This window comes from Pagrus major, chromosome 12 (assembly GCF_040436345.1).
Source record: "Pagrus major chromosome 12, Pma_NU_1.0".
NCBI lineage: Eukaryota > Metazoa > Chordata > Actinopteri > Spariformes > Sparidae > Pagrus > Pagrus major.
Window position 1 is genome coordinate 20,045,750 of NC_133226.1, and position 25,815 is coordinate 20,071,564.

Consider the following 25,815-nt stretch of genomic DNA (forward strand, 5'->3'; position numbering starts at 1 on the left):
GCTGAGAAAACGTTTGAGAAATGTGTCACCCGTGTGCGGAGGTGGCGAGAGACACCAGCTTCATTAAAACAGGTGGGTCTGTTCTGAATTATCTCGTGTGTCCGCGTTAACTAGCTTAGTTAGCTGCGTGCGTGTGTGTGTGTGTGTTTCGGTGTGAATTCACTGCCGCAGTTTGCTAACTGGGCATCGGTATGAGACATCGTTTCCCCCGTCGCCTCCCGGCAGACTGTTGAGGAGACGACCACCTAATGAAAGGTCGCTCTCTGGGTTTTGGATCACATGTTATTACACCGAACCACTGTCGGACTCTCGGATAAATCTCAGGCGAATACTTGATAAAATATTCCAGATTGTATCTGTAACGTTTCGTCCACATTTGAAGGCCAGCAAGGTAACGCTATTCTGGTAATGAAACAAACATTGCCGATAAAACACCGGTATAGTAAACAATAGATATGTAATAGCGTTATAAGTTGAGATCCGTGTTTTTAACTGTAGGTCCTCAAAAACAATAAATCACTGTTTTTTTTAAAGAGGATTTCCATTATGAAATGCAGTGTTTTTTTTTTTTCTGTATTGTTGAATTAATGTTGCCTCACCGTGTTTTCATTGTGACAGGAATATTGCAGCAACGCTACAGTATCGTGTCACTGTGAAATAGCTTACATGGCTGGTGTGATATCTGTACGTGTTAAGATCTTTTATTGTAGTCCTTTCTGATAAGGAGCAAGTCCGGACGTGCAACTAGTCATATCATTCATAAAATATCATCCTGTGCGTTTACAAAATGGTTTTCAGTGGCTCCTTGTCTGTGTGTATCATGAGCATGTGTGAAGATGACATCACCACCAGTGTCATCATGAAAAGGAAAGTAGCTTTTTGTGAGCTAAAACCAGTTAGACCTGGTCAAGACTGAAAACATTGCCCCGTCTGCTCCATGTCTTGATGTTGCAAGTCCACAGTTGCCAGGGCTGGGCAGATGGGCTGAGAACAGAAGCTGTGATAACTCTGTTGTCTCTCGGTGGCCAGACAAGAAGAGTTTTGTTTTTCGAGGAACTCTGTAAATCTCATGTACACGTCTCAAAGTGTACCCAGTCTGAATGGGCTTTAGCAGAACCCAGCAACAGGCAGGTGACTAAAAACCAGAATGATATATTCACCTCTCAAATACATTAAGTTGTGGAAAGGTTGTTTATGCAGAAGAAAAAACAAAAACTTATCGCCGGGAGTTTTAACTATTGGTTGAATTTTCTAAACCATAGAGACTTTCTTGTTAGGGATTCATGGGATAGAGGCGATAAAAGGTATCATCTGGACATAATTGTCCACAGTCTTTGTCAATTTCATCATAAAATTCAGTTCAAAGCGTCCCACAGACTCATTTTTTTTAGCAACGCAGCAATCACTGGCCTTGTTTTACCTCACATAAAAATGATTTGAATAAGTTTCGTGCAGTGGGATGTTGGAACAGTATTTAGTAGTGGTGGATATCCTGACTTATGGTATGAAAGTTGCCCATTATCAAAAGTGTACATTTGCTTAATTTATGCTAAGGCATTTTACCATATTAATGTTATTTAAAAAATAATATTTCAACTTTATATCAAGATTCATGTCTGTCATGATAATAATATTAATAATTATAATAACTGTATAAATCGTTCACTGTGATATTTTCTTAGATGGTTATCGTACTGTGAAAACATTTCCACATTAAAACGTCTTAAAATAAATATACCTTCGTTAAATGCTATGTTTAGTTATGTACTTACATTATCGTAATTGTTTTCAACAATGTTCAATCCCACAGAAATATGTAATTTTATTAACTTAATTAATTAATTAATTATTAAGGTAACAGTGTGTTTTATTTAGTCACTTATTGCCATAACTTCTGGGGAAACATCAAATCATACCTCAGAGAATGAGGAACGAAGTAGGCAAACGTGACTAAACGTAACATGAATAAAACTTTAATACATTACCTCGTTTGTGAAGACATCAGATTGATTTTCATCAGCAATAGTGGTTATTTAACAATGAAGATGATAACTCCCATGATCCCACGCTACTTCACAATGTCATCAAACTACGTCTTTAATTTTCCTTGGTTTACTGAGACGCCTCTTGTGGCAGAAGTTATGTACTGTGCATTTAAGGAGAATATAAGATAGGTGCATTAATTTTTCTAAGGTTGTTGAATTTGTGTGCTAGGTCTGCAACTAATGATTATTTTAATTGCCAAATAATCTACCAATTATCTTCTCAACTAAACAATTAATCATTTATACTACAAAATGTCAGAAAATAGATATTCCAAAGATATTCAATGCTCAATGATCTGAAAAAGAAAAAAAACAATAAGTCATTGCATTGGAGAAGCTGTCATAAATTGTAAATTAGAGACAATTGGCAATCAAGTGGCAAAATAGTTGGAGATAAATTTTGCGTTCATCTTGTTATTCTCTCTTAAAATAGTCTGACACATGGTTGAATTTTCCTTTACATCTAGTCCAGCATATTGTAAGTTGGTCCTGTAGGTATATTCTATGTCTTAGATGGAAATTCCTGAAGTTGTTGCAGGGAGATATATTGAGAGATATACCAAACACAAAAGCATATAACAATCTGATGGGATGTAAAGTTCAAGCCAAGTATTAGCAAAGGTAATGCTGGCATTCATCTGTCTTCAATTCCATCTATTATCTAAATCATCCTCTTCAACAAGCAGGCTGGACCCTGCCTCCGCATGGATTGGTATTAACAGTATAAACTGCAAAGAGTCATAATAGGATTTTCTCTCTCTGTTTGACTGTTGCTTCGGTCAAGAGACACTTGTGTCCTTGAGGGAAATTATAGCTGGCTCTGTAATATATTGGCTCTCACAGTGGCCAGGTTCACCTGCAGCTCTCTCAGCCTGCGTGTCAGAGCCTCATCCACAGAGACTGCCTACACAAAAGCAGCTCTGTTCAGGGAAGTAATGTGCCTGGATAAGGCTACAAACAGGAAGCCAAGAGCAGAGTCACTATGTAATCTAGTCTTGACTTTTTCTTTTTTAATCAAGTTATAATTAGGATTAGGATATCATCTTCAGATGGTCCTGTTTATGGTGGTATGGTGAAAGGGATCAGTAAGTCTTTGGTTTAAATTCTCGAGAGATGTTCCTGGGAACACGGGCAGTGTGATGCACAGACAAGATAAGCTGCTTGCAGACATTGTTTTTTTTCCTGTGCCAGGATAAAGTGAAACAACTCAATATACCCATGACTGTGATTATGTCACACTGAGTTTACTGGAACCAAATAATGGAAGCTCCAAAAATATTAAAACTTAGCCTTGATTTAAAATATATATATATATTCCCCTGGCAAGTTGAAATTGTGAGATAAAAAGTCAAAACTATAAGATAAATGGTGACTTTCCAACTCATAATTATGACTGTGGTATCACATAATTTTGACTGTACATCTCGTAATTTTGACTTCTTATGACGTATTTATGACGTTTATCTCGTAATTGTGACATTTATTATTTATACTTTTTATGTAATAGTATGACTTATCTCATCATTTTGACTTTTTTATCATATAATTTTAACTTTTTATCTCATAATTATGACTTACTATCTCATATTTTCAGCTTTTTATCTAATAATTTCAACTTTTTATGTCATAATTATGACATTCCTATGTTGAAAATATTTTTTTCCATCAAGCTTAGTCTTCAACCTTTTTTTTGTTTGTTTTAACTGGCAGAAATTGGCTTCCATAAAATTGTATGCCAGAGTGAGTTTTTTATTTTAAGACATGCTACATGAATCCTTCCTTGTTACAGTTTACTTAATCTTATCAGTGCGGTCATGTGACAGGCCTTTTATCTGTAGTTTGAATCTAGAGACAACGCCTACTGCTTCAAGTTTATCTGCCATCTGTATTTGAAACAGTGAAAGCGAGAAGATATTTGTTTAGGTGTTGTTCAACCTTTCAGCCTAAACATGTTATTGTACTGTATATCCGGTTTAGATGTGTTATTAGTCAGCAGAATGAATATTGCATTGTTGTTTGTAATACCGAAAGAATGATCACATTTAGAGGTGTTCTGGCAGCTGTTGGGGTCACTGTGTGCTGTAATTTCTGAGTTGAAGTAACAGAGGAGGCCCACAGCGACTGTACTGCCATTCTGGTTTGAACTGGATAAAACAAGGCTTTTTTTTGTGACCACTTGACCAGCTATCCTCTTTCATCCTTTTCCTGTAAGTCAGGGGTAAGTTGAGCAGACAGGGAGAGGTTTTTTTTGCACGTAATAGCTTAGTCTTCAGTTAACATTACGTTTTGAAACAACTTGAGTAAGATTATAAAAACTGCTTCGATTGCTGTAAGGAATTGCATTACTCACACATTAACTGTGTAAGGAAGTAGTCTATTTATGGTTTGACATATGCTCTCAGGCCTAAACGGACGCTTGGGAGAATGTTTTGGTTTTGGGGTTTATTAGTCTCCTGATTGCCTGATCTCACTTGTTATTGCTTGCATTTTGCCTGAAGCGTGTTCAAGTCAAAGTTGTAGTTGTTGTTTTTGACTTGACCTCAATATCCCCACTCATTCTGATCACAAAACTCATCAAAGATAAGAAAGAGCCTTTTGTGTTTCTGGGTTTTCCTCAGATATTTATTTGTGATTTCACACCTAGCATCTAATGATTGAACTTTGTGCAGAGAAATCGCCACACATCAGAAGGAGAAACAATGACTCGTGTGAACATGGCGTGCTGTGTCAGGACCTGTGGTCCTTTTGCTTCTGGCTTGCTCTGCAGTCTCTGAACTGCAGTGTGCAGTTGGTTAATGCTGGATGCCCAGGATATCCCTGATGCACAGCAAATATACAGCAAATGTAATGACTGTGACTCTTTGTGTGCTACCAGTCTGGTAACCTCCACACTTGACCTTAAACATGCTGACTGGGCTCAGTTATCATGTCTAAATTTGAGTTCAGTTCCTAATTGTATTTAGGATTTATTGACTTGCCTGAACCAGAGCTTAGAAAGATCTGTGTGTGATTCTGTCCTTTTTTAAAAAAATGGCTTATAGGATGTTTGGCAAACTGCTATACAGTATATTGGCAGTATGTTGGCATTCAGCAAGCAGTTCTGTTTTCACAATGTAAGAAACCTAGAACCTTAACCCCACCCTTAAACCTTCCAACAAACAGCACTGACATTAAGGAATGGGAATCTAGAAGCAGCTCAAAATTGCACAGTCCTTCTCAAATGCCTCCGAGCTGATCGATTGCTTTTACTGATGCTGCCAAGTTTTTCTTGCAGTTGAGAATTGCAAAACAATGAAGTCAAACTTTTATGTGTTAATACTGCTGAAAACTTTCAGCGCAGAAAGATGATAACAGTGCTAGTTGTAATGTTTGTGAAAAGATTATTTTCAAGTAAGGGTGGAAACACAATGATTATGCTGTAACATCTCTCCATGCAATATGGGCTTAAAATCACAGGAATGTGGCTTCCGGTATAGCTCATGGAGTAATCAGACGCACTTGAGACCACGCTCCCGAGAAAAGTTCTTATTTTCCCACTAAAAACTTGCTAACTAAACTTTAAGTGGAGTATACATTAGATGAGTGGGAAGAGACTCACAAGGGGCCAAAAGAAAGAAGAAAAAATGCCTAAAAATCAAGAAAAAGGCAGTTTGCTGGCGGAGGCTAACGTTAGCAACTCGGGGGCACGACCCTATTTATTGGGACACTGGAGTCAGGACATACAGCAGCACAGATGCGGCATGGCAGGAGTTACACAGACGAGGCTACAGAGTGGACCCGCTGCAGGTGAGGGAGAGAGAGGATTCCTGGATTCCCGCCTTTCGGGGCTCCTCGGAAGGGAGCGGGGACCGCACCGTCAAGAGAATGGCAACGCCTCTGCACAGAGCCAGGGAGAAACTGCGTGAGTTCCAGAGGGATAACACAGAGGAGAATGCCTGAGGTTTTTTCTGCTATACACTAGCAAATGTGTGGTAATTTTCAGAGTTTGATCCTGCCTTGTAATTAATCTTGTGGCCTCACTATTTGATTATCACCGGGAAGAGTGGTCTCAATTACCATTATATTTAAGTTGAACTCATAGGATGGTGATGGTCCTTTTGCTAGAATTAATAACCATCTCTAATATCGGGCCCTCTCTAGATGAGAGGCTTAACCCTCGACCCTCCAACTGGGTCACTCAGGGGGAGATAGATCTCCTCCTCTTTTGGAGGCCTAGGTTTTCTTATGTTTTCTTTTGTAAAATAGTTATGGTTGTTACTGTTCTGTGTTCTCTTCTGGGGGAGACCATAATTATATGTGATGCATATGTCAAGGTCAGATAGCTTAAAGATCACATCCTTGAATGTAAATGGCCTAAGAAATCCAATTAAGAGAAGCAAAGCGTTGGCAAAGTTAAAAAAGGATAAATCACATTTTGAACAAAAATGGCAGAAATGGACTGCATTCAAGGACAAATCCCAACCACAACGGACTTAAAAAAAAGGATTTGAACGTGGAACACATCCCCCAGTATGTTACTGTTTTCATTTTAATTATGTGTTGTCGTTGTTGTTGTTGTTTTTTGTAACATCCACTTTGCGGCCTTGGCCTAGGTGTTTTGTTTGTTACTTGAAAATGGCAAAATAAAAAGTAAAAAAATAAAAATAAAAAAAATCACAGGAATGTGATGTACTGACACTGTTTGCACGAGTTGCGCTGCTTCCCAACTGAGCAGCACCTCCATTTCTGATGTTAAATATCTTTAACAGTGGTTGAACAACAAGGTGTGCAAACAAGTTTTGGCACACCTGAGTCACATGCATGCCTCCTTTCTACTGTTTCTACTCCTTTGTTTAGACTCAGAGACAATGAAACAGTTGCGTTGACGCTGAAAACCTGTGTGGGCCTACCTATTTTTTATTTTTATTTTAAAGAGCAAAGAGTCGTACTAACAAGCAGAATCATTTGTCAAAATAGCTACTGATTAATTTCCTGTTGGTCAACTAATTGTTTCAGCTTTAGTTCAGAGGCAACCATACAGCAGATTTTCCCATCATTTTGTTGAATAACATGTTGAGATTTACCTCAAAACATTAACGTTTCCAAAATCCAGTCCAGCATGTTTTGAACTCGACATGTCACCAACTAATCCCCTGTTTTCTGTCTTTTTTTTAGATAAACCATCATGATTCCCATCACAGAGCTCCGGTACTTTGCTGACACCCAGCCAGCGTACCGTATCCTGAAACCATGGTGGGACGTTTTCACCGACTACATCTCAATCGTCATGCTGATGATTGCGGTGTTCGGTGGTACACTGCAGGTCACGCAGGACAAGATGATCTGCCTGCCTTGCAAGTGGGTGGTCGACAAGTCGTGCGAGACCATGCCCCTCCAAAATGTGAGCACCGCCTTAGCGCCGGAACCAAAAGGCATTCGGTATGACCTCGACCGCCATCAGTATAACTATGTCGATGCTGTCTGCTATGAGAACGAACTACACTGGTTTGCCAAATATTTCCCCTATCTGGTGCTACTCCACACTCTTATATTTCTGGCCTGCAGCAACTTCTGGTTCAAGTTCCCCCGCACAAGCTCCAAACTGGAGCACTTTGTCTCCATCCTACTCAAGTGCTTTGATTCCCCTTGGACAACAAGAGCTTTGTCTGAGACCGTGGTGGAGGAGAGCGATCCCAAGCCTCTGGGAAAAATGAACGGCTCAATGGACAAGAAGGCCTCGTGCGTGAGTGAGGATGTGGAGGCTAGCGTGCCCATGCTCCAACGAACAAAGTCCCGGATTGAACAAGGAATTGTTGATCGCTCTGAAACTGGGGTTTTAGATAAAAAGGAAGGGGAGCAAGCCAAGGCTCTTTTTGAGAAGGTGAAGAAGTTCAGGATCCATGTAGAGGAGGGTGATATAGTGTACCGTCTTTACATACGTCAGACCATCATCAAAGTTATCAAGTTCATCCTTATTATTAGCTACACAGCCTACTACGTACGCTACATCAGGTTCAGTGTAGTGTGCTCGGTGAACATCCAGAAACTAACAGGGTACAGCACGTTCTATTGTGCTCACCCATTAGCAACTCTTTTCAAGATTTTGGCCTGTTTCTACATCAGCTTGGTGGTAGTTTATGGTCTTATCTGCATGTACACTCTTTGTTGGATGGTCAGCCGCTCCCTCAAGCGATACTCCTTTGAATCAATCCGTGAGGAAAGCAGCTATAGTGACATCCCTGACTTGAAGAATGACTTTGCCTTCATGCTACACATGATAGATCAGTATGACCCACTCTACTCCAAGCGCTTCGCTGTGTTTCTGTCAGAGGTGAGTGAGAACAAGCTGAGGCAGCTGAACCTGAACAATGAGTGGACACTGGAGAAGCTGAGGCAGCGCATCACCAAGAACTCTCAGGAGAAGTTGGAGCTACATCTGTTCATGCTCAGCGGGATTCCAGACACAGTTTTTGATCTGGTTGAGCTGGAAGTGCTCAAGCTGGAGCTCATCCCCGACGTAACTATCCCACCAATCATCGCCCAGCTCTCCAACCTGAGGGAGATGTGGCTCTATCACACACCAGCTAAAATTGAAGCTCCGGCTCTTGCTTTCCTGAGAGAGAACCTGAAGTCTCTTCACATTAAGTTCACAGACATCAAGGAGATCCCACTGTGGATCTACAGCCTGAAGAACCTCAGTGAGCTGCACTTAACTGGGAACCTGAGTGCTGAGAACAATCGCTTCATCGTCATTGATGGGCTTCGGGAGCTCAAAAGTCTCAAAGTGCTTCGTCTGAAAAGTAACCTGACCAAGCTTCCGCAGGTGGTGACGGATGTGGGCGTGCACCTCCAGAAGCTCTCCATCAATAACGAGGGTACCAAGCTGATGGTGCTCAACAGCCTGAAGAAAATGGTCAACCTGACGGAGCTCGAGCTTGTCCGCTGCGATCTTGAACGCATTCCACACTCCATCTTTAGTTTGCACAACCTGCAGGAGATCGACCTGAAGGACAACAATCTGAAGACGATCGAGGAGATCATCAGCTTCCAGCACCTGCACCGGCTTGTGTGCCTGAAGCTGTGGTACAACCAGATCGCCTACATTCCCATTCAGATCGGAACCCTCACCAACATGGAGAGGCTGTACCTGAACAGGAACAAGATCGAGAAGATCCCCAGTCAGCTTTTCTTCTGCCGCAAGCTGCGCTTCTTAGACCTGAGTCACAACAATCTGACCAGCATCCATGCTGACGTTGGCTTCCTCCAGAACCTGCAGTACTTCGCTGTGACAGCAAATAGGGTAAGAGGAAAAACATTCCTTTACATTTGTCCAGTCCATGTTTACATTTTAGTGAAAGCTTGTTCCGTTTCCCATGTTCTTAGAAAGGTAATCTGCCTCTACGCCCGTATCTGTCTTTGTCTTCTATGAATAAGATTGGCTCAAAGGCCAGATAAAGTGTTTACAAAGGTCAACACGTATAAATGCTGAGATCTTCATAGGCAGGTTATGGCTTTTAAAGATGTCCACATGACTGAGGCTTTGGCAGATTTGCTCTTGTGTACAGTCAACAAACACTTCCAAAAAATTCTGATTTTAGGTTCCAAGTATAACTTTGAAGTTCTCCAACAGGCTCAAAACGCTGATGTAATCTTGGACTGTTTATCTGCTCTACAGTGACTCACATAAAAGAATGCTTTATTCAGTAGCACACAGCAGTTAGTTGATACTAACTGATAGAAGGAAGCACAGGTTTTCACTGCAAAGTAGAGCTGCACAATATACCGCAATGTGTGGATGCGCAATAGTCACAAGATGTCGCAAGACGTGCAATGTCAAGCAAGGCAAATTAACTCAAACACTTCATACTAGAACTTTTCTGGAAACTCACAGTTTTTTTTCCATGACTGATCTACCAGTGAAGTCTGTTGGATATTACATAATTTAGGCTGATTTAAGGGTTTCTTGATACATGGGAGTTTGTTGCTTTTAAGTGAACCACCAATCACAATCATTCTTGATAATTCAGCAAGCAAACCATGGCTTACTTTGGTTGTTTGATTAATTGATTGAGAATATACTCCACTACAAAATCACCTGAATTACATTCTTTCCAAATAGAGCCAATCTAGTTATCTGGTGAAACTCCCTGTTTTTTCTTAATATGACAATAAACATATACAAAATATCGCAATGTCAGTTTTATCCAACAACGTGCAGCCCTCCTGCAAAGTTAGTTTTCTTTACTTCAGGCCAGTAAATAGAGACAATGATGGATTTCAAAGGTTTTTCAAAGCTCACATTTATGTTTATAATTACACAATTTTTCTGTAAAGTCTAATCAAGCCTCTCCTGTTTAGAGAAGAAAACGGTGATAAAAATATTTTCCATCTCCTGTAAACTCTCACAAGAGGCCTTTTATAGTCAGGATATTGTTTATTTCAGCTGCAAAGATAATTGCCTTAAATACTCTGAGGGCCGTGCCAAATCCTGCTATACAGTCACGGCTGGGTTAGTCCATTTGGCTTTGGGTCAGTCTCAACAAAATGCTCTTTATTTATTAGATGCGCTGAAAAATCAGACAAACAGCATTCTCCTGAAAACACAGTTTTTCACACAGGAGCGTACGGGATCATGTGTTTTCAGTAAAGGCTTCTATTAATGCTGTTTTACTGCGTTTGCTTGTTCACTGAAATAGGTTCCAGCAGGTTTGTGTGCAGCCAAAAATAGCTCCATTAAACGGGACCGTTCTGGTGTCTCTTGTGTTTTTAAGGCCTCTCATGTTTAAATCCTCTTAACACGTTTGCACATTATCAATTCAAATGAGTTGTGTAATTGTGTCCATGTAGGAGGTTTGTATGATTTCTTCGGACATTGTTCATTAGTGATTTAGATTTTGTAGGACACAAAGGCTACAAGATTTCATGACTGGTTTTTAGTTTAAATGATTTGTTGATACGTTTAACAGCCATTTTCTTTTTTGTGATGAGATTTTATACATAAAGGCTGGCAGTACATTTTAAGAGTTTTTAATCTTTTTAGATTTGTTTCCTGTGCTGAGGTCTGAGTTTTATGATGTTTTTTTTTAACTTGGTAACATCTGCATAATCAGGAACTAGACCTGAACCATTCTCTAGTCACTATGGTGGAAACAGCTACCTCATCTCTTAATAACCTTTGCTCATATCTCTAGGACTATGTGTCATTCTCACAGGGCACATGGATTAAAAATTGAACAACTCAGCCCATGTGAGTGCTGTTAACTTCCACCCCTCATTATTCTGCCTCTTATCCTCTCCACTTCAGATCGAGACTTTGCCCCCGGAGCTGTTCAAGTGCAAGAAACTGCGTACTCTGAATCTGGGAAACAACTGCCTGCAGACGCTGCCGTCACGCTTCGGAGAACTGACAGGGTTGACACAGCTGGAGCTGAGAGGGAACCGTCTCGAGTGTCTCCCAGTGGAGCTCAGCGAGTGTCGGCTGCTGAAGAGGAGCGGTCTGGTGGTGGAGGAGGACCTGTTCAACACGCTGCCATCAGAGGTCAAAGAGCAGCTTTGGAGGGCCGATAAGGAGCAAGCTTGAGCCAAATCTCAGTGGAGAGCTGCAGAGGAGAGGAGTTTGATGGGAGAAACAAATGAGCAGTTAAAATTTATGTTTTATTCTTTGGTTCGTCCTTGGGGCCTCCTTGCAGGACTTGTTTTAGACATAGCAGATTGAGTCAGATTACGAGGATTAGACCGATCCAAGATTGGGTCAAAAACACAATTTAGATCCCCTCCGAGAATCAGGAGGTGAGTATTCAAGAAGGGGATGTTACTCAGCAATCCAATTCAACATCATCGAAGTTCGGGGCATATACATTTACCAACAAAACCTTTTTTTGCATTAGGGTACCAGCAACTATGAGGTATCTGCCATTCCTATCAGCGATAACATCAGTGGTTGAGAACTGGACTTTTTTGTTAATTAAAATGGCGACTCCTCTAGCTTTTGAATTAAAGTTTGAGTGGAAGACTTGACTTACCCAAGGGCAATGTAACCTATGGTGATCTTTAATACGAAGGTGAGTCTCCTGTAAAAATACTATATCAGAGTTTAAACCTTTCAAATGTGTAAAAACCTTAGATCCCTTAACAGGATTACCCATACCTCTGATATTCCAATAAATCTGAGAGGTGTGCCTGACCCAGCAATGCTGGGATCTATATTAACAAAAATGCAACTGGTCATTGAGAGCTGAGGGGGGACAAAGGAGACAGCAGTGTTTCTCACAATAACTAAAAGTTGTTCACAATGGTGTAGCGTCTATGTCAAGTTTTGACATAGACGCTGGCTTCCTCCGCTGAAACAAAGTCCCCGAGAGTATCCTGGAGTTCCTTTTTAAAAATATCAGCAATGTCTTTCCTCAGCGAGGCCAACGACTCAAGCTTGAGGGCAGCGGTGTCAGGGTTAGCGTGCATCGAGGCGGCCTCTGCAGGAGCCGACAGCTCACACGAGGATGTGGTTGGGGTTTGTGGACCAGGCCTCAGTTGTGTCTGAATAGTATTGCGAGTTTTGAGTTCTTTCTAGACATGTTACGCAGTCCAACAAAAAGTACTGCGGAGTAAGACAAGACTAAATATGTGACCAAAAAGCGCAGATGAATTACAATTTTAATCAAAATCGGCAGGAGCTTCCAAACTCACGTCCTACTCCATTAAAGCTCAGCAGCGCCCCCCCTTGCAGGACTTGTTAAAGCACGAATGTGGTGCAAATTTCAAGGATGTCTTTTTTGGAGAGTTTCATGGTCGCCAAGGATCTCATAATCTCATAAACGAGCTCGGTGATGAAAGGTGTTGTAGCAATGTGGCTTTTCTGTAATATCACCCTAAATATAAAAGCTGTGAGGATGCAAGCAGGTGATGTTGAATATGCATGCCTCAGCAGGACCTTGCTAAAGCAAACCTGTTTGTTAGAGAAAAGCAAACAAACAGGAAAATCTTTGCACGATTCAGCCTTGCCAGTGAGCTAAATGTGCTCACAATCATGTGATACATGCACAAATTGAACATGCTCAAAGCAGTGTTTGCCTGACGTTCCTCTGGCCTTGAGACTTAAAGTTATTTAATTACTTTGGAAATTTTTATAGTTGCATTTGCGGTTGTGGTGCAGCGTGGCTCAGAATACTGGCACGTGTTAGTAAATAAATCATAGTGCAACTGACAGCCAATTTGTTGAGGCATGAAGGTTTGGCCTTGTGGTTTTCTCCAGGCTCTCGGTATGCTGCTCAAAGGCATCTTTTTATGTGAACAAAAAGATTCTGTGATCAACAGATCATCCCACAGCTGTCCTCACAGCTTAGGCCTTAACTCAGAGGACTGAGGAACTGACATCAAAGACAAGCTGACAAATATTCAGAAGAAAAAATGGGAAACAAACTCTACAGATTAATGTCAATACCCTGCAGTTGTTTGATTCATAGCTTCAGCCTGTGCGGCAGGCGATTTTTCTTGGCTGTATGGGAGCTGTGATGGAGAAATGCACCATTCTTCTCGGACTCTTTGTTTTCCTTCACTAAACATCATGTCTTATTTAGGCATGTGAAACAGGCTTTATCTTAATTTTGCATGACTAAACATCGCACACATTACTGGTAGGGCTGACCCAAATGCTTCAGAGCTTCTTCAGTGGTGATTGACCTCAAATCAGTATATGGAGGAGGAGATGTTGCATCTGCTGATGGTAAAAGAGGTGAAAGCCTGATAAAGAGAGCGAGAAATCAAGCTCCTCTAGGTAGTGTCTCAGGTAGTCTGAAAACCTGTGCACATTAACACTAGTGAAAGAGCATTTCTGCTCCAAATGCACAAATGTGGGCCCGTGAGCTCAACTTTTCAGACTTTAGAGGCTGGAACAGTTACTGACGTCTCACCCTCCTGTCCTTGTCTCTTACTAGACAAAAATGACAATAATAGCAAAGTGTATAGGTAAATTATGATTTATCAAGTTGGATAGCTTGAGTTGCCCCTCCATGTTGAAGCTTTGAGTATAATTCTCACTGAAGCTAAGAAGCCCCAAAAATGGTGTTTGGGTCAGCCCTAATTACTGGTGTGTCTTACTAAGGTGTGTGAGGTTGATTGTGAGTGACTTGTTAAAATGTATACAATCTGATATCGTCTTGTTAGTGTTGTTCCTGGAATATTGTAAAATAATGTTGCTTCACGACCATCATTGCACCTGACCAATCATGTTTTTGTACTGTCATAGCTTTGCAACTTGGGGAAAAAGACCGTGTGCAAAAATCTGCACATGGGATAAGTTATCCTTTCAAACGTGTTTTGTTGTAAAATGGTATATTTGAACCTAAACCATGTTTTCCTGAACCTAACCAAGATTTATTTGAACCTACAGTGTTTTCCTACCCTAAGTGTTTAATAACCCTAACCAAATGGCAACATAAAACTAAGCAGAGTACAGATGGAGTACAGAGTCCTGTACTCGGCAATGAAGCCATAACGGTTTGTTCGAAATGAGGGCTTTTTTTTATATCTCATAATCAGACATGATGGTCCTGGAACAACATTAATAATGATGTTCATGGAACAGCACCAACATGGCGATATCAGACAGACCATTAAAACACAGCCAATAATTTATTTTGAGTTCAGGATACTTCATTTGGTGGTTTCAAATGCTAACATACAGTTATATCATGTTTGAGCCTGTGAGACAGGCTGTATTGTGATTGTTTCAGCATTGACATATCCTACACAGCTACTGATTTGTTGTTTGTTTAATGATTTATTTTAAGCTTTTTATGAAACATATACCCGTAGTCAAAGATCTTAAGTGATTGTAACTACACAAGGTTTCCAGTTGTGTTTGCTGTACCTTATTTAAAGCTACAGGGTAACAAACGTTCATAAATCTCCCTGTCAGAGTTGATTTATTTGTCTTTATTAAGTTAAAACATATGCAAGCTTGCGCAGCACTAATCATACAAAATGATTGTAGATGACCAGTAAAACAAACAAGAATCAAGGTACTTTTTTAAAATCATGAGACTTTAGATGATTATTACCTCTGTGGCACCTTAAAGTGGATAACTCCTGCAGATGTGAGACAGGAGAGTCTTAATGCCACTCTTCAAAGGTTATGTGTTAATGTTGGTGACTCAAGTGCTCGGCTGTTTGTACGCTAGCTCTTCTATTTATCATGCTCAGTTTGCTCCAGGGAAAACTGAAAACTGGACATTTATCGGCGCTTTGTTTATCCAAATGAGGACAAACAGGAAATTACAGAGTGAAGGAAACAGGCTTTGACCGACCTACATGAGGGAAACTTTTATTCGTAGAGAGTGTATGCAGAATATGTGATTTCCACATCCACGGTCCAAATTAGTGCAACATGTCTGCTTGAAACACTTTTCTTGTTAAGACCTTGGATTTAATAGCATCATTTGGAGTAACCCTGCTATGTTTACCCCAGCCAGGCATCTCGCTGCTAATATGGCCTTATCTTTTACAAGCTGTATGCCCGGTTAATGATCACAAACATATTGTTCATGAGTTGTGTTTTTCATTCATGTGTTGTAAAATGTATGGTTTAATGTCTTTTCTTTCATACATATCAGTCATATGGTATGTGGTCTTATTGTTACCAGATGTTTCTTTTTGATTTTAGCCTTTTGAAAGAGATTGAAGGGAAGTTTGACTGTAATAATAATACAATTGCACCTTTGTTCACGGTGAATTTTGTTTCACTGAGGCCTTGGCTATATCCAAATGCCTTCTAGAGGTCATTAGAGAAGTGCTCCTGGAAGAGGAGCCTCAGTCTTGAATGTGTTGACTAGTAAACAGTTTTAAAGTTGAAAGCAAAGGTCGAAGAAAAAAAGAGCAGATGACTCCGGAGAAATGCAGTAATTTACATCAAATCTCAGCTTTTCCATCATGTGTAACATTTTTACTTAAATTTTGTTTTGAGTGGCATGTGCACCTTGATGTATTTGCTGTGGTTTAATTTTTGTGGTGCCAAGTAAGAGCAAAAACATGTTTATGGTACATTTTGCAGATAGTGACCTGTTGGATGCCAAACAATGACTGCAAATAGGCAGGTAGAATAAGTAATAGCACATTAAACTGCAAATACATACATCGTATACTGCAGTAGCTGGCCATAGATATAGGGACAACGTCACTCCAAAGTAAATCTGATATGGTAACACAGCTCATGGTGCAGTGCAGTTGACAGTGCTGCTGACACCTGAAATCTCCCTCCTGCAGTGCAGCACACAGTCAAATTAAGACTTTCAAACAAAGCCTGTCAGTGAGTGTATCAAGTGTGTTTTGGCCTTAACCTGGTGATTATGTTATTAGAGGTTGGACTAATCCAGTGATTCTCAAACTCTGTCTGGCATGCCCTCCTCCACATTCTTTATCAGTCATCAACAATAATAGGGGAAGAGGGGAATAAAAAAAGGATCCAAGTTGAATTTTTCTAGTGAATAAAAGATCAGCAGGAAACATCAGCAAACACTTGTTTGTTTTTCCTACATAAATCACATTCATTAAACTAATACTCTTTTCACACTAGACAAAAAACTCCACCCACTAACGTCTGGCTTTTGTCTTCAGTGGGAAAAGGTACAACTGACATTCATTCCCACGTCAGATGAATCTTCAGTAGTGGTGTGCTGATCGATTGGGAAATATCGGTACTACTATATCGATGTCGATTGATTTTTGGGGGACACCACAGAAAGTAACTACACTATCACCACAATCCAGTACAAATAATAGAAGGTTGATAGAAACTACTTCTCCTTCTGCTTGTTGTAGTCTTATCCAAAGGGGCCACTGACGAGGAGTAGATATTGATGATGGCTCGTGTGGAGCTTTGTCAGTTTTGAGAGTGTCAACAATGTTGTATGTAATGTGTGTGTGAGGACTTTGAGGTACTGTGGCAACACCACAAACCTTATTCAGTGTCTGAGATTAATCACAAGACAGTATGTGATGAGTATAGCAACGACAGTCTGAAGAAGAGAAGAAAACCCTTTGCTACAGGTACAGAGAGAGAGAGAGTACCTATTGGCAACGTTTCTCACTCATTCATGTCTGTTTAGGCTTCAGTTTGTGCGTTGATGTTCAAACAACAGGAGTTCCCCACTTTTTTAAAACTACGGCGATACCATCCTGGTTTTTATTTGGTATCAGAGGAAATCAGTTACACTGCACATCACTCTGCAGCAGTCGCAGGTATTTTGTCAGCTTAAGCAGTGATGGAAACACAACACCTGGATCGATGTGAAAATTGTCAACGTGATGTGCGTGAAGTTTGGTGGTGCCTAAATAGCTCTCTATCCGTCTTGTTCAAGCAGCACTCAAACATCCGTATTGAGCTTGAAAGAGAGATTGAAATAAAAGATATGAAAACGTAACCACAACATTGTCACTGGCCTCCGTGCTGCTTCATGATCCCTGTTTTATTGCGTTTTGTGACGCCAAACGTGACACATCAGAGAGAAAAAAAAAAGCCAAACTCAATCGCCTATTTTAAGTGGGTTTATCAGCACTTAAGCACAAAGCGCCTATGCTAATTTTGGTGTAAATATGGCATGGTCTAAGTTTGAGAACCACTGGATTACTCACAGTTAAAAACATTTTTATTTATATTTTCTAACCCTAAACTCATTGATGGTATAGTCTTTATTACTTTTGAACTTGAAGAGTGCCACATAAACCTTTCTCAGAGCTTCACTGGGAAATCATTCACACCTTGGATTGGCTTAAATTGCTCTGTACCTACTGATATACTTGTATAATTGGCCTTTCTCACTTTCAGCTTTATCATCAGCACGATGACACATGTGTAGTCAGCCAAATGTTTCTGGGTGTCACTTTCCTCAAATATTTCCACAAATATTTTTGGACAGGAATGGCCTTAGTTCCTGACCTCCAGAGCTGCGACAGTCACTTCCCTTTGAGTCACAAGATGAGCACATTTAACCTGCAGCCTCACTCCCTTTCCTGCATGTCAGCGTCAGAGTAGGTCTGAGATGAGGTCAGTCAGCTGTTTGCAGCACGGAAAAGAGAAGAAGTTTTGGTGACTCATAAAATTCCCCTGGGTTACGTAAAATTCTTGTGCCAGCACTTTAATTAGTATCATGTCAGGACATATAACCTCAATCAATGCATTTTAAAGCTTTGTTTCACTCTGTGCAATTTCACCCAAATAATTTTACTTTAAAATGTTGTGTTAAAGCACAAAATATCAATAAAAGGTCTTCTGTTTTTTATGTCATGCATGCCTTATTTAGCCTAGTTTGTGTGAGGAAACATGATTGATTGATTGATTGATTGATGCAGCTCCTGTCCCCAGAAAACAAGACAGGATTTCACAACTAAACAGAAACAACTCTTAAAAAACTAACACACTGTAAATGGAGGTGTGCTCACCCTCCAACTCGGGCATTGTGTGTAACAGTACACATCATTGTGCTGTTAGCATCTGTAATATTTCTGTATATTTCTGAGTGGTCACAACAACATTTCACTTGAACCCACAAATCGCATTATTAAAGAAAAAACTGCCATGGTTGCATCGACATCTAATCTCTACCTATGTATAAAAGGTTTTTTAAATACATGATTGTATTTACTGTGTAAGATTAGTCCATCTCTGTATTCTGATGCCTGTAGATCAGTTTATTGGTTTCCTTTTTTCAGGGGGTTCACATCCACCACATCCCGCAGCATGAGTTTATTGATTCTGAACTTGTGTGTATTACAGCCATACGGAAAGCCGCCCACTTGACCCCCTGACAGCAATCATTGTTGACTGAACTGTAAGCTGGATGGACAGACTTGTTTTAATCAGCACCGTCTGTATCACACTTGACAAGGCCTTTATTAATGAAATGTTGCCAAGTGGACTGAACACTGGCTTTTTAAGCGGGACGTCTGTAACTATGGACAGCTGAACGTTTGATTTCTAATGTTCAGACCCTACTTTTGTACCATTCTGACACATGATAATAAAATAAACACTTAACACTGAATCCTGTTGGAAAGTGTGTTAATTCCTCATCTGTCCTGAGCCCTAGACCCTTCTCTCTGCTGACATTTTACTGGTGGTCCCAGTAAGTCATTGTAATGACCCACTTAAAGCAACACTGTCTGGTAGCATCTGTGGCCCTAGGGGCGGTGTTCAACATCGTTGGCACTAGTCGACCCTTGTTGGCGGGTTTTTGGCAGTTTGTCCTCAACCTCTTCTCCAGTGCCATTTACCACTTTTTATCAGACATGTTCTCGATTAGAACTGGATGTCCTCTGTCCTGTTTGCAATTTAATCAATTACAGGAAATGCTGTTGAAACGTAAGCGAGGCAATTCAACAGTCAGCCTTCGTTGCAACTAAATGTTTGATGTGTCTGGGCCCTTTGACGACTTTAAAGTTACGTAGTGTTGCTTTAAGTATTTCAAGTTCTCTTGGGTATTTTAATCTATAACAGTGCATCGTATATTGTAAGTGCTACATCGTGGGCAACTGGACTCGTTTCAGTTTCTTGAAGACGTTTCACCTCTCATCCAAAATGATCACCCACCTACAATGCTGTACTGAGTTCCCTCCCCAGACAGTTTAACAACCATTCACACCTGGACTCACCTAGCCCTAACAACCCACGTGAAGGCCGGGTGGGTCCATGACTCACAAGTGGCCCTAAAGAAACTGTGAGGGCACTCCCACACAGGGATTAAAGCCTGCACCTCCCTTCCAGTTAGTTAGAACTGAAGAAGCCTCTTGGATGAGAGGGGAAACTTCTTCAAGAAACTGAAACATGTACAAAATTGCACTTAGAATTACCATGACCAGGATGCCCTTCATCAACAGTGCATCACATGTATTTAGTTTTGTTTGTAACATCTTCATCTATAAAGTAACTAAAGCTGAAAAACAAATTAAAAGTAAAAGTATCTCAGATTTGTTCTTGAATAAAAATCTTGAGTTAATGCAGGAGAGAGCGAGGGCTCTTGTCATAGGGAGAAGTTGTCACACTGAGTTGGTTGTCTTGACTATTTGTATATTTGTTGTTGTTTTTTACTTTTACCTTTCATGCACTGACTCAGATAAAATGTGACAAATGAGTGAAAGTAAAAAGTGTGACGACAGGCCCCACTCTCCCCTACTTGGTGACAGTCCACCAGCACAACCCAGCGTGTCCACTGCAGGCCGCCGTAGTTCATTTGTGTTTGTATCTGTGTTACATCAACAGTGACATCTACAGGTCACCCTGCGCTACTGCAGCTCCGCCTTTGTGTCGCAACGAAGGAGTTAAAGTCCAAAATCCTATTAGCTTACGGCCTCTGTGTATGGTTACAATGGGGGTTATACTTTAATTGATCTCGACACGTCACGTGATCGCAAATCAGTGGCCGCAGGTTGGAGTTTTCAGCCTACATATCTGTCCCATGAGCTGCACGCCTCCGGAGAAGACCGCAGACATGGATTTCATGACGGATCGGGATGTACAGAAGGTGAGCTTTACATCACAATCGACACTAAGGTACAGTTCGCTGCACTTTATGATGAAACAGTCAAATCTAAGACGTCTGCAGCTCTCTGGAGACTCATTTTCGCCTCCTCTATCATCTTCTTGCATGATTGTACTGTTTATTTCATGCATGATAGTATATGTGCACATTTCAGGCTCATTACATAACATGCTGAAGCTACAAGTGGGCTGTTGAAGGAGCTCTGTGCGATCACATGCTGTGGAAAACACCATTTATACGACTAAATGCTCATTTCTTTGCACTGAGACTCTGAAGGGCCCTATCTCTCCTGTTAGTGTGGATATCAGTGATGGAGTGTAAATAAGTATATTTGCTCAAGTACCATTTTTGAGGTGCTTTTGAATTTCTGCCACTTTATACTTCCAGTCCACTACATTTTGTAGAAAAAAAAAGTACTGTATTCTCTCTAATACTTTTATTTTATCGCAAATGTTGTAATTAATTTATTTGATCTGCACTCTGATTAAAAAACACTGATTCAGATGATCAGAAAAATGATGGATATTATATCTGATCTAGTTTACAGTATATACATGTGCTAATCGTTTGATTGACTTTTACTTTTACAAAAGTAATATTTTAACATGATATCTTCACTTTTACATGTTTGCAAGCACAACCAGACCAATATACTGAGACTGAGTTTGTTCATGGAGCAGCTTTCCAGAGCAGAAGTTAGACAATATTTCATAATCAGAAGAATAATAATGTTTAATAACCAATCAATAGTTTGGTTCATTTACAAGCTAAAAAGCCAAATACTCACCTGTTTCTGCTTTACAGCTGAGAAGATTCACTGCACTTATTGTTTTATATGATAGTAAATTAAATACCTCTGAGGTTTGGACTAATAATAATAATAATAATAATGATAATAATGACAATATTCATAAACTTTATTTATATATAAACCAACCAACCAATCAAACTTTATTGATATGGCGAGAATTGAGTTGTGATTGAAAAAATATGGTATGAAAACAGGTTCAGAGACTAATGCACACCAATTGCGATAAAAGGAGTAGTTAAAATAATAAAAGATAAAGAATAAAAGATAAAAACGAGCAATACAAATAATGATAAACATTAAAATAGTAAAATATTGCACGTAAAATTTGACTAAAAACAAGGTTACAACGTGCTTCACAGAAAAGGAACAGCTAAAAACAACACACAAAGAGCAACAGTTTAAAAAGAAGCTCGGATGAAATAAAATTGCGTGAGAGTAAAATGATAAAACCCAGTAACTTATATAAGAATTCATACTTTAAACAATAAAAGCATTTTATTTAAAGCAGCACCTTTGGTTTTGGAAAGTGTGATCAGCATTTTATTTTTTTTTTTACTATTTCCTTACAGTACATAGATAAAACATTTCATCAATTTATTGTGTAAATAACTAAAATCTATGAATCTATAATGTAAATGTTAGTTTTCAGTCCTAGTCTGAATAGGCAGGGCGCAACCAGGACAAATAACTTTGGCCTTTTCTGTGATCCTTTACCGCTTAATCATGTGTTTCAATCAAGAATACATTTAATGTGTAAGTGCAGTACGTTTGACCCTTTACAAGACCTAAATCTGAGACAACAAAGGACCCCTTTTCTACTTGACTTGCATCTTTGTGTTAAAGTGGAAACAGTCATGGGAGATCAGCTCGTCCCAGCTTAATTGAAACTACATGATTTACCCTGAGTGATGCCAAATAATCTACATTGAGTGTGTGTAAATGCTTCACATCTGACCCTGAATTTGACTTAAATCTGATGAACATTTTTGTGCATAAAGGTCGAAATATTCATGAAATAAAACAAAACATCTTGACTGTGAAACCGACCCAGCAGCACTTTCCTCTCTCCTCACAGTACATGGAGGATGGATATGTGGTTCTGGACGGGCTGCTGACCGCTCAGGAGTGTGATGAGCTGAGGCAGAGGATGACGGAGATAGTGGACCAGATGGACGTCCCAGAGTACTGCCGCACCACCTTTTCCACCTATCACGACGAGCAGCTCAAAACACAGGTGACCCAACGCGCTATAACACTGTGAGATGAGTCTTTAACAGTGTCAGTGACTCGGTTTCATGTCATGACATTTCTCTTACATGCTTTCCATCGTGTTGCTCTTAAAGATGCAGGTAAGGTTCCCACTTACGTGCACTAACTGCATCATGTTCATGATCTCGTGTAGTCTGTAGGTCCATTACCCCTCAGCGATTCACAGTGTTTACCTCGACCCTAACTGCCCTTCCTTTCAGGCTAATAGCAAACTCTTATGTCAACATGGTCTGATCAGTGTCAGCAGGGTGAACATTACCGTTCAAAAGTTTGAAATCACCTCTTATATGAATGTTTTTCTTCTTTGCTTTGATTAAAACAACATAATTCAGGCACACAATGTATTATTTATTTTACATTTTAAATAGTTTTGGCCCCAAAACTCAAAGTGTGAAAAACCAATAAAAAGATAAAGAGTCGTCTTCTCAGCCACCTGACTGCACAGAATCAAGCTTTTGTGTCAGGTGATTCCAAACTTTTGAACGCTAGTGTTGCTCTCTGTGATGCAATGATTCCCTGCTGGATCAGGTGACTGATGTCAACCTTTTGACCTGCAGGGAAATGCTGACTACTTCATCACCAGTGGAGATAAGATCCGCTTTTTCTTTGAGAAAGGAGTGTTTGACGACAAAGGTGAGAGATTCAGTCTTGCCTGTCCATTGTATTTATATGGTTAAATTTCCAAATTAGATAGTTAAAGCATTTCTTGTCTTGCAGGGGAGTTCATTGTACCAAGACAGCGTTCACTCAATAAAGTCGGACATGGTAAGGTTTAGAATAATTTCTCCTCAGCCCCATGTACAGAGTCCATAACTAATCCCAGTTGTTCTCTTTTAGCACTGCATGCCTATGAACCATTGTACAAAAAGGTTACACATTCACCCAGAATTCAGGTGAGTGAGCTGTTGAACAGCATCAGAGGATGATGTACTACAGTTATACAATAACCAACACTCACATAAGGGTTGTTTTCACAGGGCATAGCGAAGAAGCTGGGGCTTGTGAGTCCTGTGATACTGCAGAGCATGTTCATTTTTAAGGTAAAGCACTGAAGTCTATCTATGAAATAACCTGTAGTGTCAGCTATATGAGTAGTCTGTGTGAGATATCATTTTTCTTTTCTCTCTCCTCCAGCAACCAGGGATTGGTGGAGAAGGTAAGAAAACAAATATATATAAATATATTAAAAAGAAATTCAAAAACACAAAAAAATCCACTTGAAAAATGTATGCAGTAAACTTTCTTTTCATGAAATAGCCTTGTCACAGATTTTTGTCTTTGTGTTTAGTGACACCGCATCAAGACGCCACGTTTCTGTACACGGAGCCCCTGGGCAGAGTTATGGGGCTGTGGATCGCCCTGGAAGATGCCACTGTTAACAATGGCTGCCTGTGGTTTATCCCGGGCACACACAACAGTAAGCTCACCATATAACTAACCTTGTACTGTTGCCTTGCTCCATTAGTACTAAGCGACTGTCAACAATAATAATAATAATAATAATAATAATAATAATAATAATAATAACAACAATCCAGCCACTATTTTGTCACTCCCAAGGCGGCATTTCTCGGCGTATGGTGCGCACCCCACCGGGCACCTTTCCCCTGACAGACTTCATCGGCCGAGAGCAGACCTATGATGACGAGAAGTTCATCTCTGCACCTGTTAAAAAAGGTAATTCACCTGTGTCATAGGTCTAGTCCACACGTAGCTTACATGGTGTTTTTAAAATAGGTTTAAATAATAGGTTAAAATGACAATGATCACCTTTTCAGAAATATTCTCCGTCCATACTCACACGCCTAAAAACTCAAATCACAAGTACACAACTCAACAAAATATTCAGCAAATTTCCAGTAATATTCAGACATTTTAATGAGGAGATTTTACATATTACATCTTTAATGAATCGACAGAAATTTGATCTACAACCATTTTGACAATAGATTAAATAATGAAGGAATTCATCTGGCAAAAATGCCAAAACTTTGCTTTTTGTAGCTCGTAACATTTGAGGATTTGTTAGATTTCACAGTATATTGATTGTAAGTTGAATATTGTCGGGTTTTTGACAGTTGATCAGACAAAACAAGCCATTTGAAGATGCCATCTTGGGCTCTTGGAAATGATGACTCTATCACTATATCTGACATTTTACTGTATATACTAAACGATTTACTGTACATCGTAAGTATTGTGTAGCACCAAAAAAAAAAGCTGTGAAAGTTGGTCCACTGTTGTACATTTCCAACCCGTCCATCAACCTCTCTGCTCAGGTGGTGTAGTCCTGATCCACGGGGAGGTGGTGCATCGCAGTGCTGAAAACACCTCCGAAGAATCTCGCCATGTCTACACCTTCCACGTCATGGAGTCCCAGGACACCCGCTGGAGCCCAGACAACTGGTGAGACTTTAAGAGTTATTTTTCATGTAAATGAGGTGTTTCCAGGAGATGGTGGTCACAATCAGCACATAGAAGGATAAATGAAAAGTTCAAGTGACACTTAAAAAAAAAAAGAAAAAACAGATTGGAAAGCTGAAAAAGCAATATAAAATAAATTTGCTTAATCCAGCACACTGTTTGCTGCTACAGTTGTGGGATTATAGTTAATTCTAAAACAATAACAGTAGCACAAGGAGTACAACCAAAGTAGTACAAGTAGAGAAGAGTCATTAAACTGACTCCGTAATGTCTGTTATAATGCAGGACGTATCTACAAAGTTAGCTAATGTTAGGCTACAGCTGTGCAGCCTGTGTTGAACTGATTATGGGTGTGTTTTATTGCGTATTAACTCGACTTTTAATTTGTAAGAGGAAGTTTTTGTCAAGTCTTCTTTTATAAGTGACATTGTCTCACTAAGACTCACAGCTGTTTCCATTTCTTTGGTCCTGAAGGTTGCAGCCCACCGAAGAGCTCCCTTTCCCGCCTCTCTACACGAAATGAAGGAGGTATTGAGCATTTTTCGCTGCAGTTTCTGGACAGACACGCAACAATTTCTTTCTTGAAGAAGGACCAACATGTATGAACTGTTTCAACAATTTCTCATGGTGTGTTTTGTACCCTAAAAAACACCTTAATGATGACCAACTCACATTTTTGATGAAAGTTTTTAAAATGAGAATTTTTAATAGACCTGAAAAAAAATAATTTGAATAAAGATTTTTAAACTTTTTGATGGAG

General features: G+C 39.9%; 2 protein-coding genes across 2 annotated transcripts; both read left to right on the forward strand.

The window, feature by feature from the left end:
* lrrc8aa (leucine rich repeat containing 8 VRAC subunit Aa) lies at positions 1-12,316 on the forward strand. The gene is made up of 3 exons (XM_073477664.1): positions 1-72; positions 7,200-9,324; positions 11,329-12,316. The coding sequence occupies exons 2-3, from the start codon at positions 7,210-7,212 to the stop codon at positions 11,602-11,604; spliced, it is 2,391 nt and encodes a 796-aa protein (XP_073333765.1). The 5' UTR covers positions 1-72; positions 7,200-7,209; the 3' UTR covers positions 11,605-12,316.
* An 8,107-nt stretch (positions 12,317-20,423) lies between these two features.
* On the forward strand, positions 20,424-25,810 carry phyhd1 (phytanoyl-CoA dioxygenase domain containing 1). Its single transcript, XM_073477652.1, has 11 exons — positions 20,424-20,533; positions 22,438-22,596; positions 23,189-23,264; positions 23,349-23,396; positions 23,469-23,524; positions 23,609-23,671; positions 23,766-23,787; positions 23,920-24,048; positions 24,192-24,308; positions 24,911-25,037; positions 25,530-25,810. The coding sequence occupies exons 1-11, from the start codon at positions 20,468-20,470 to the stop codon at positions 25,576-25,578; spliced, it is 912 nt and encodes a 303-aa protein (XP_073333753.1). The 5' UTR covers positions 20,424-20,467; the 3' UTR covers positions 25,579-25,810.
* The last annotated feature ends 5 nt before the right edge of the window (positions 25,811-25,815 follow it).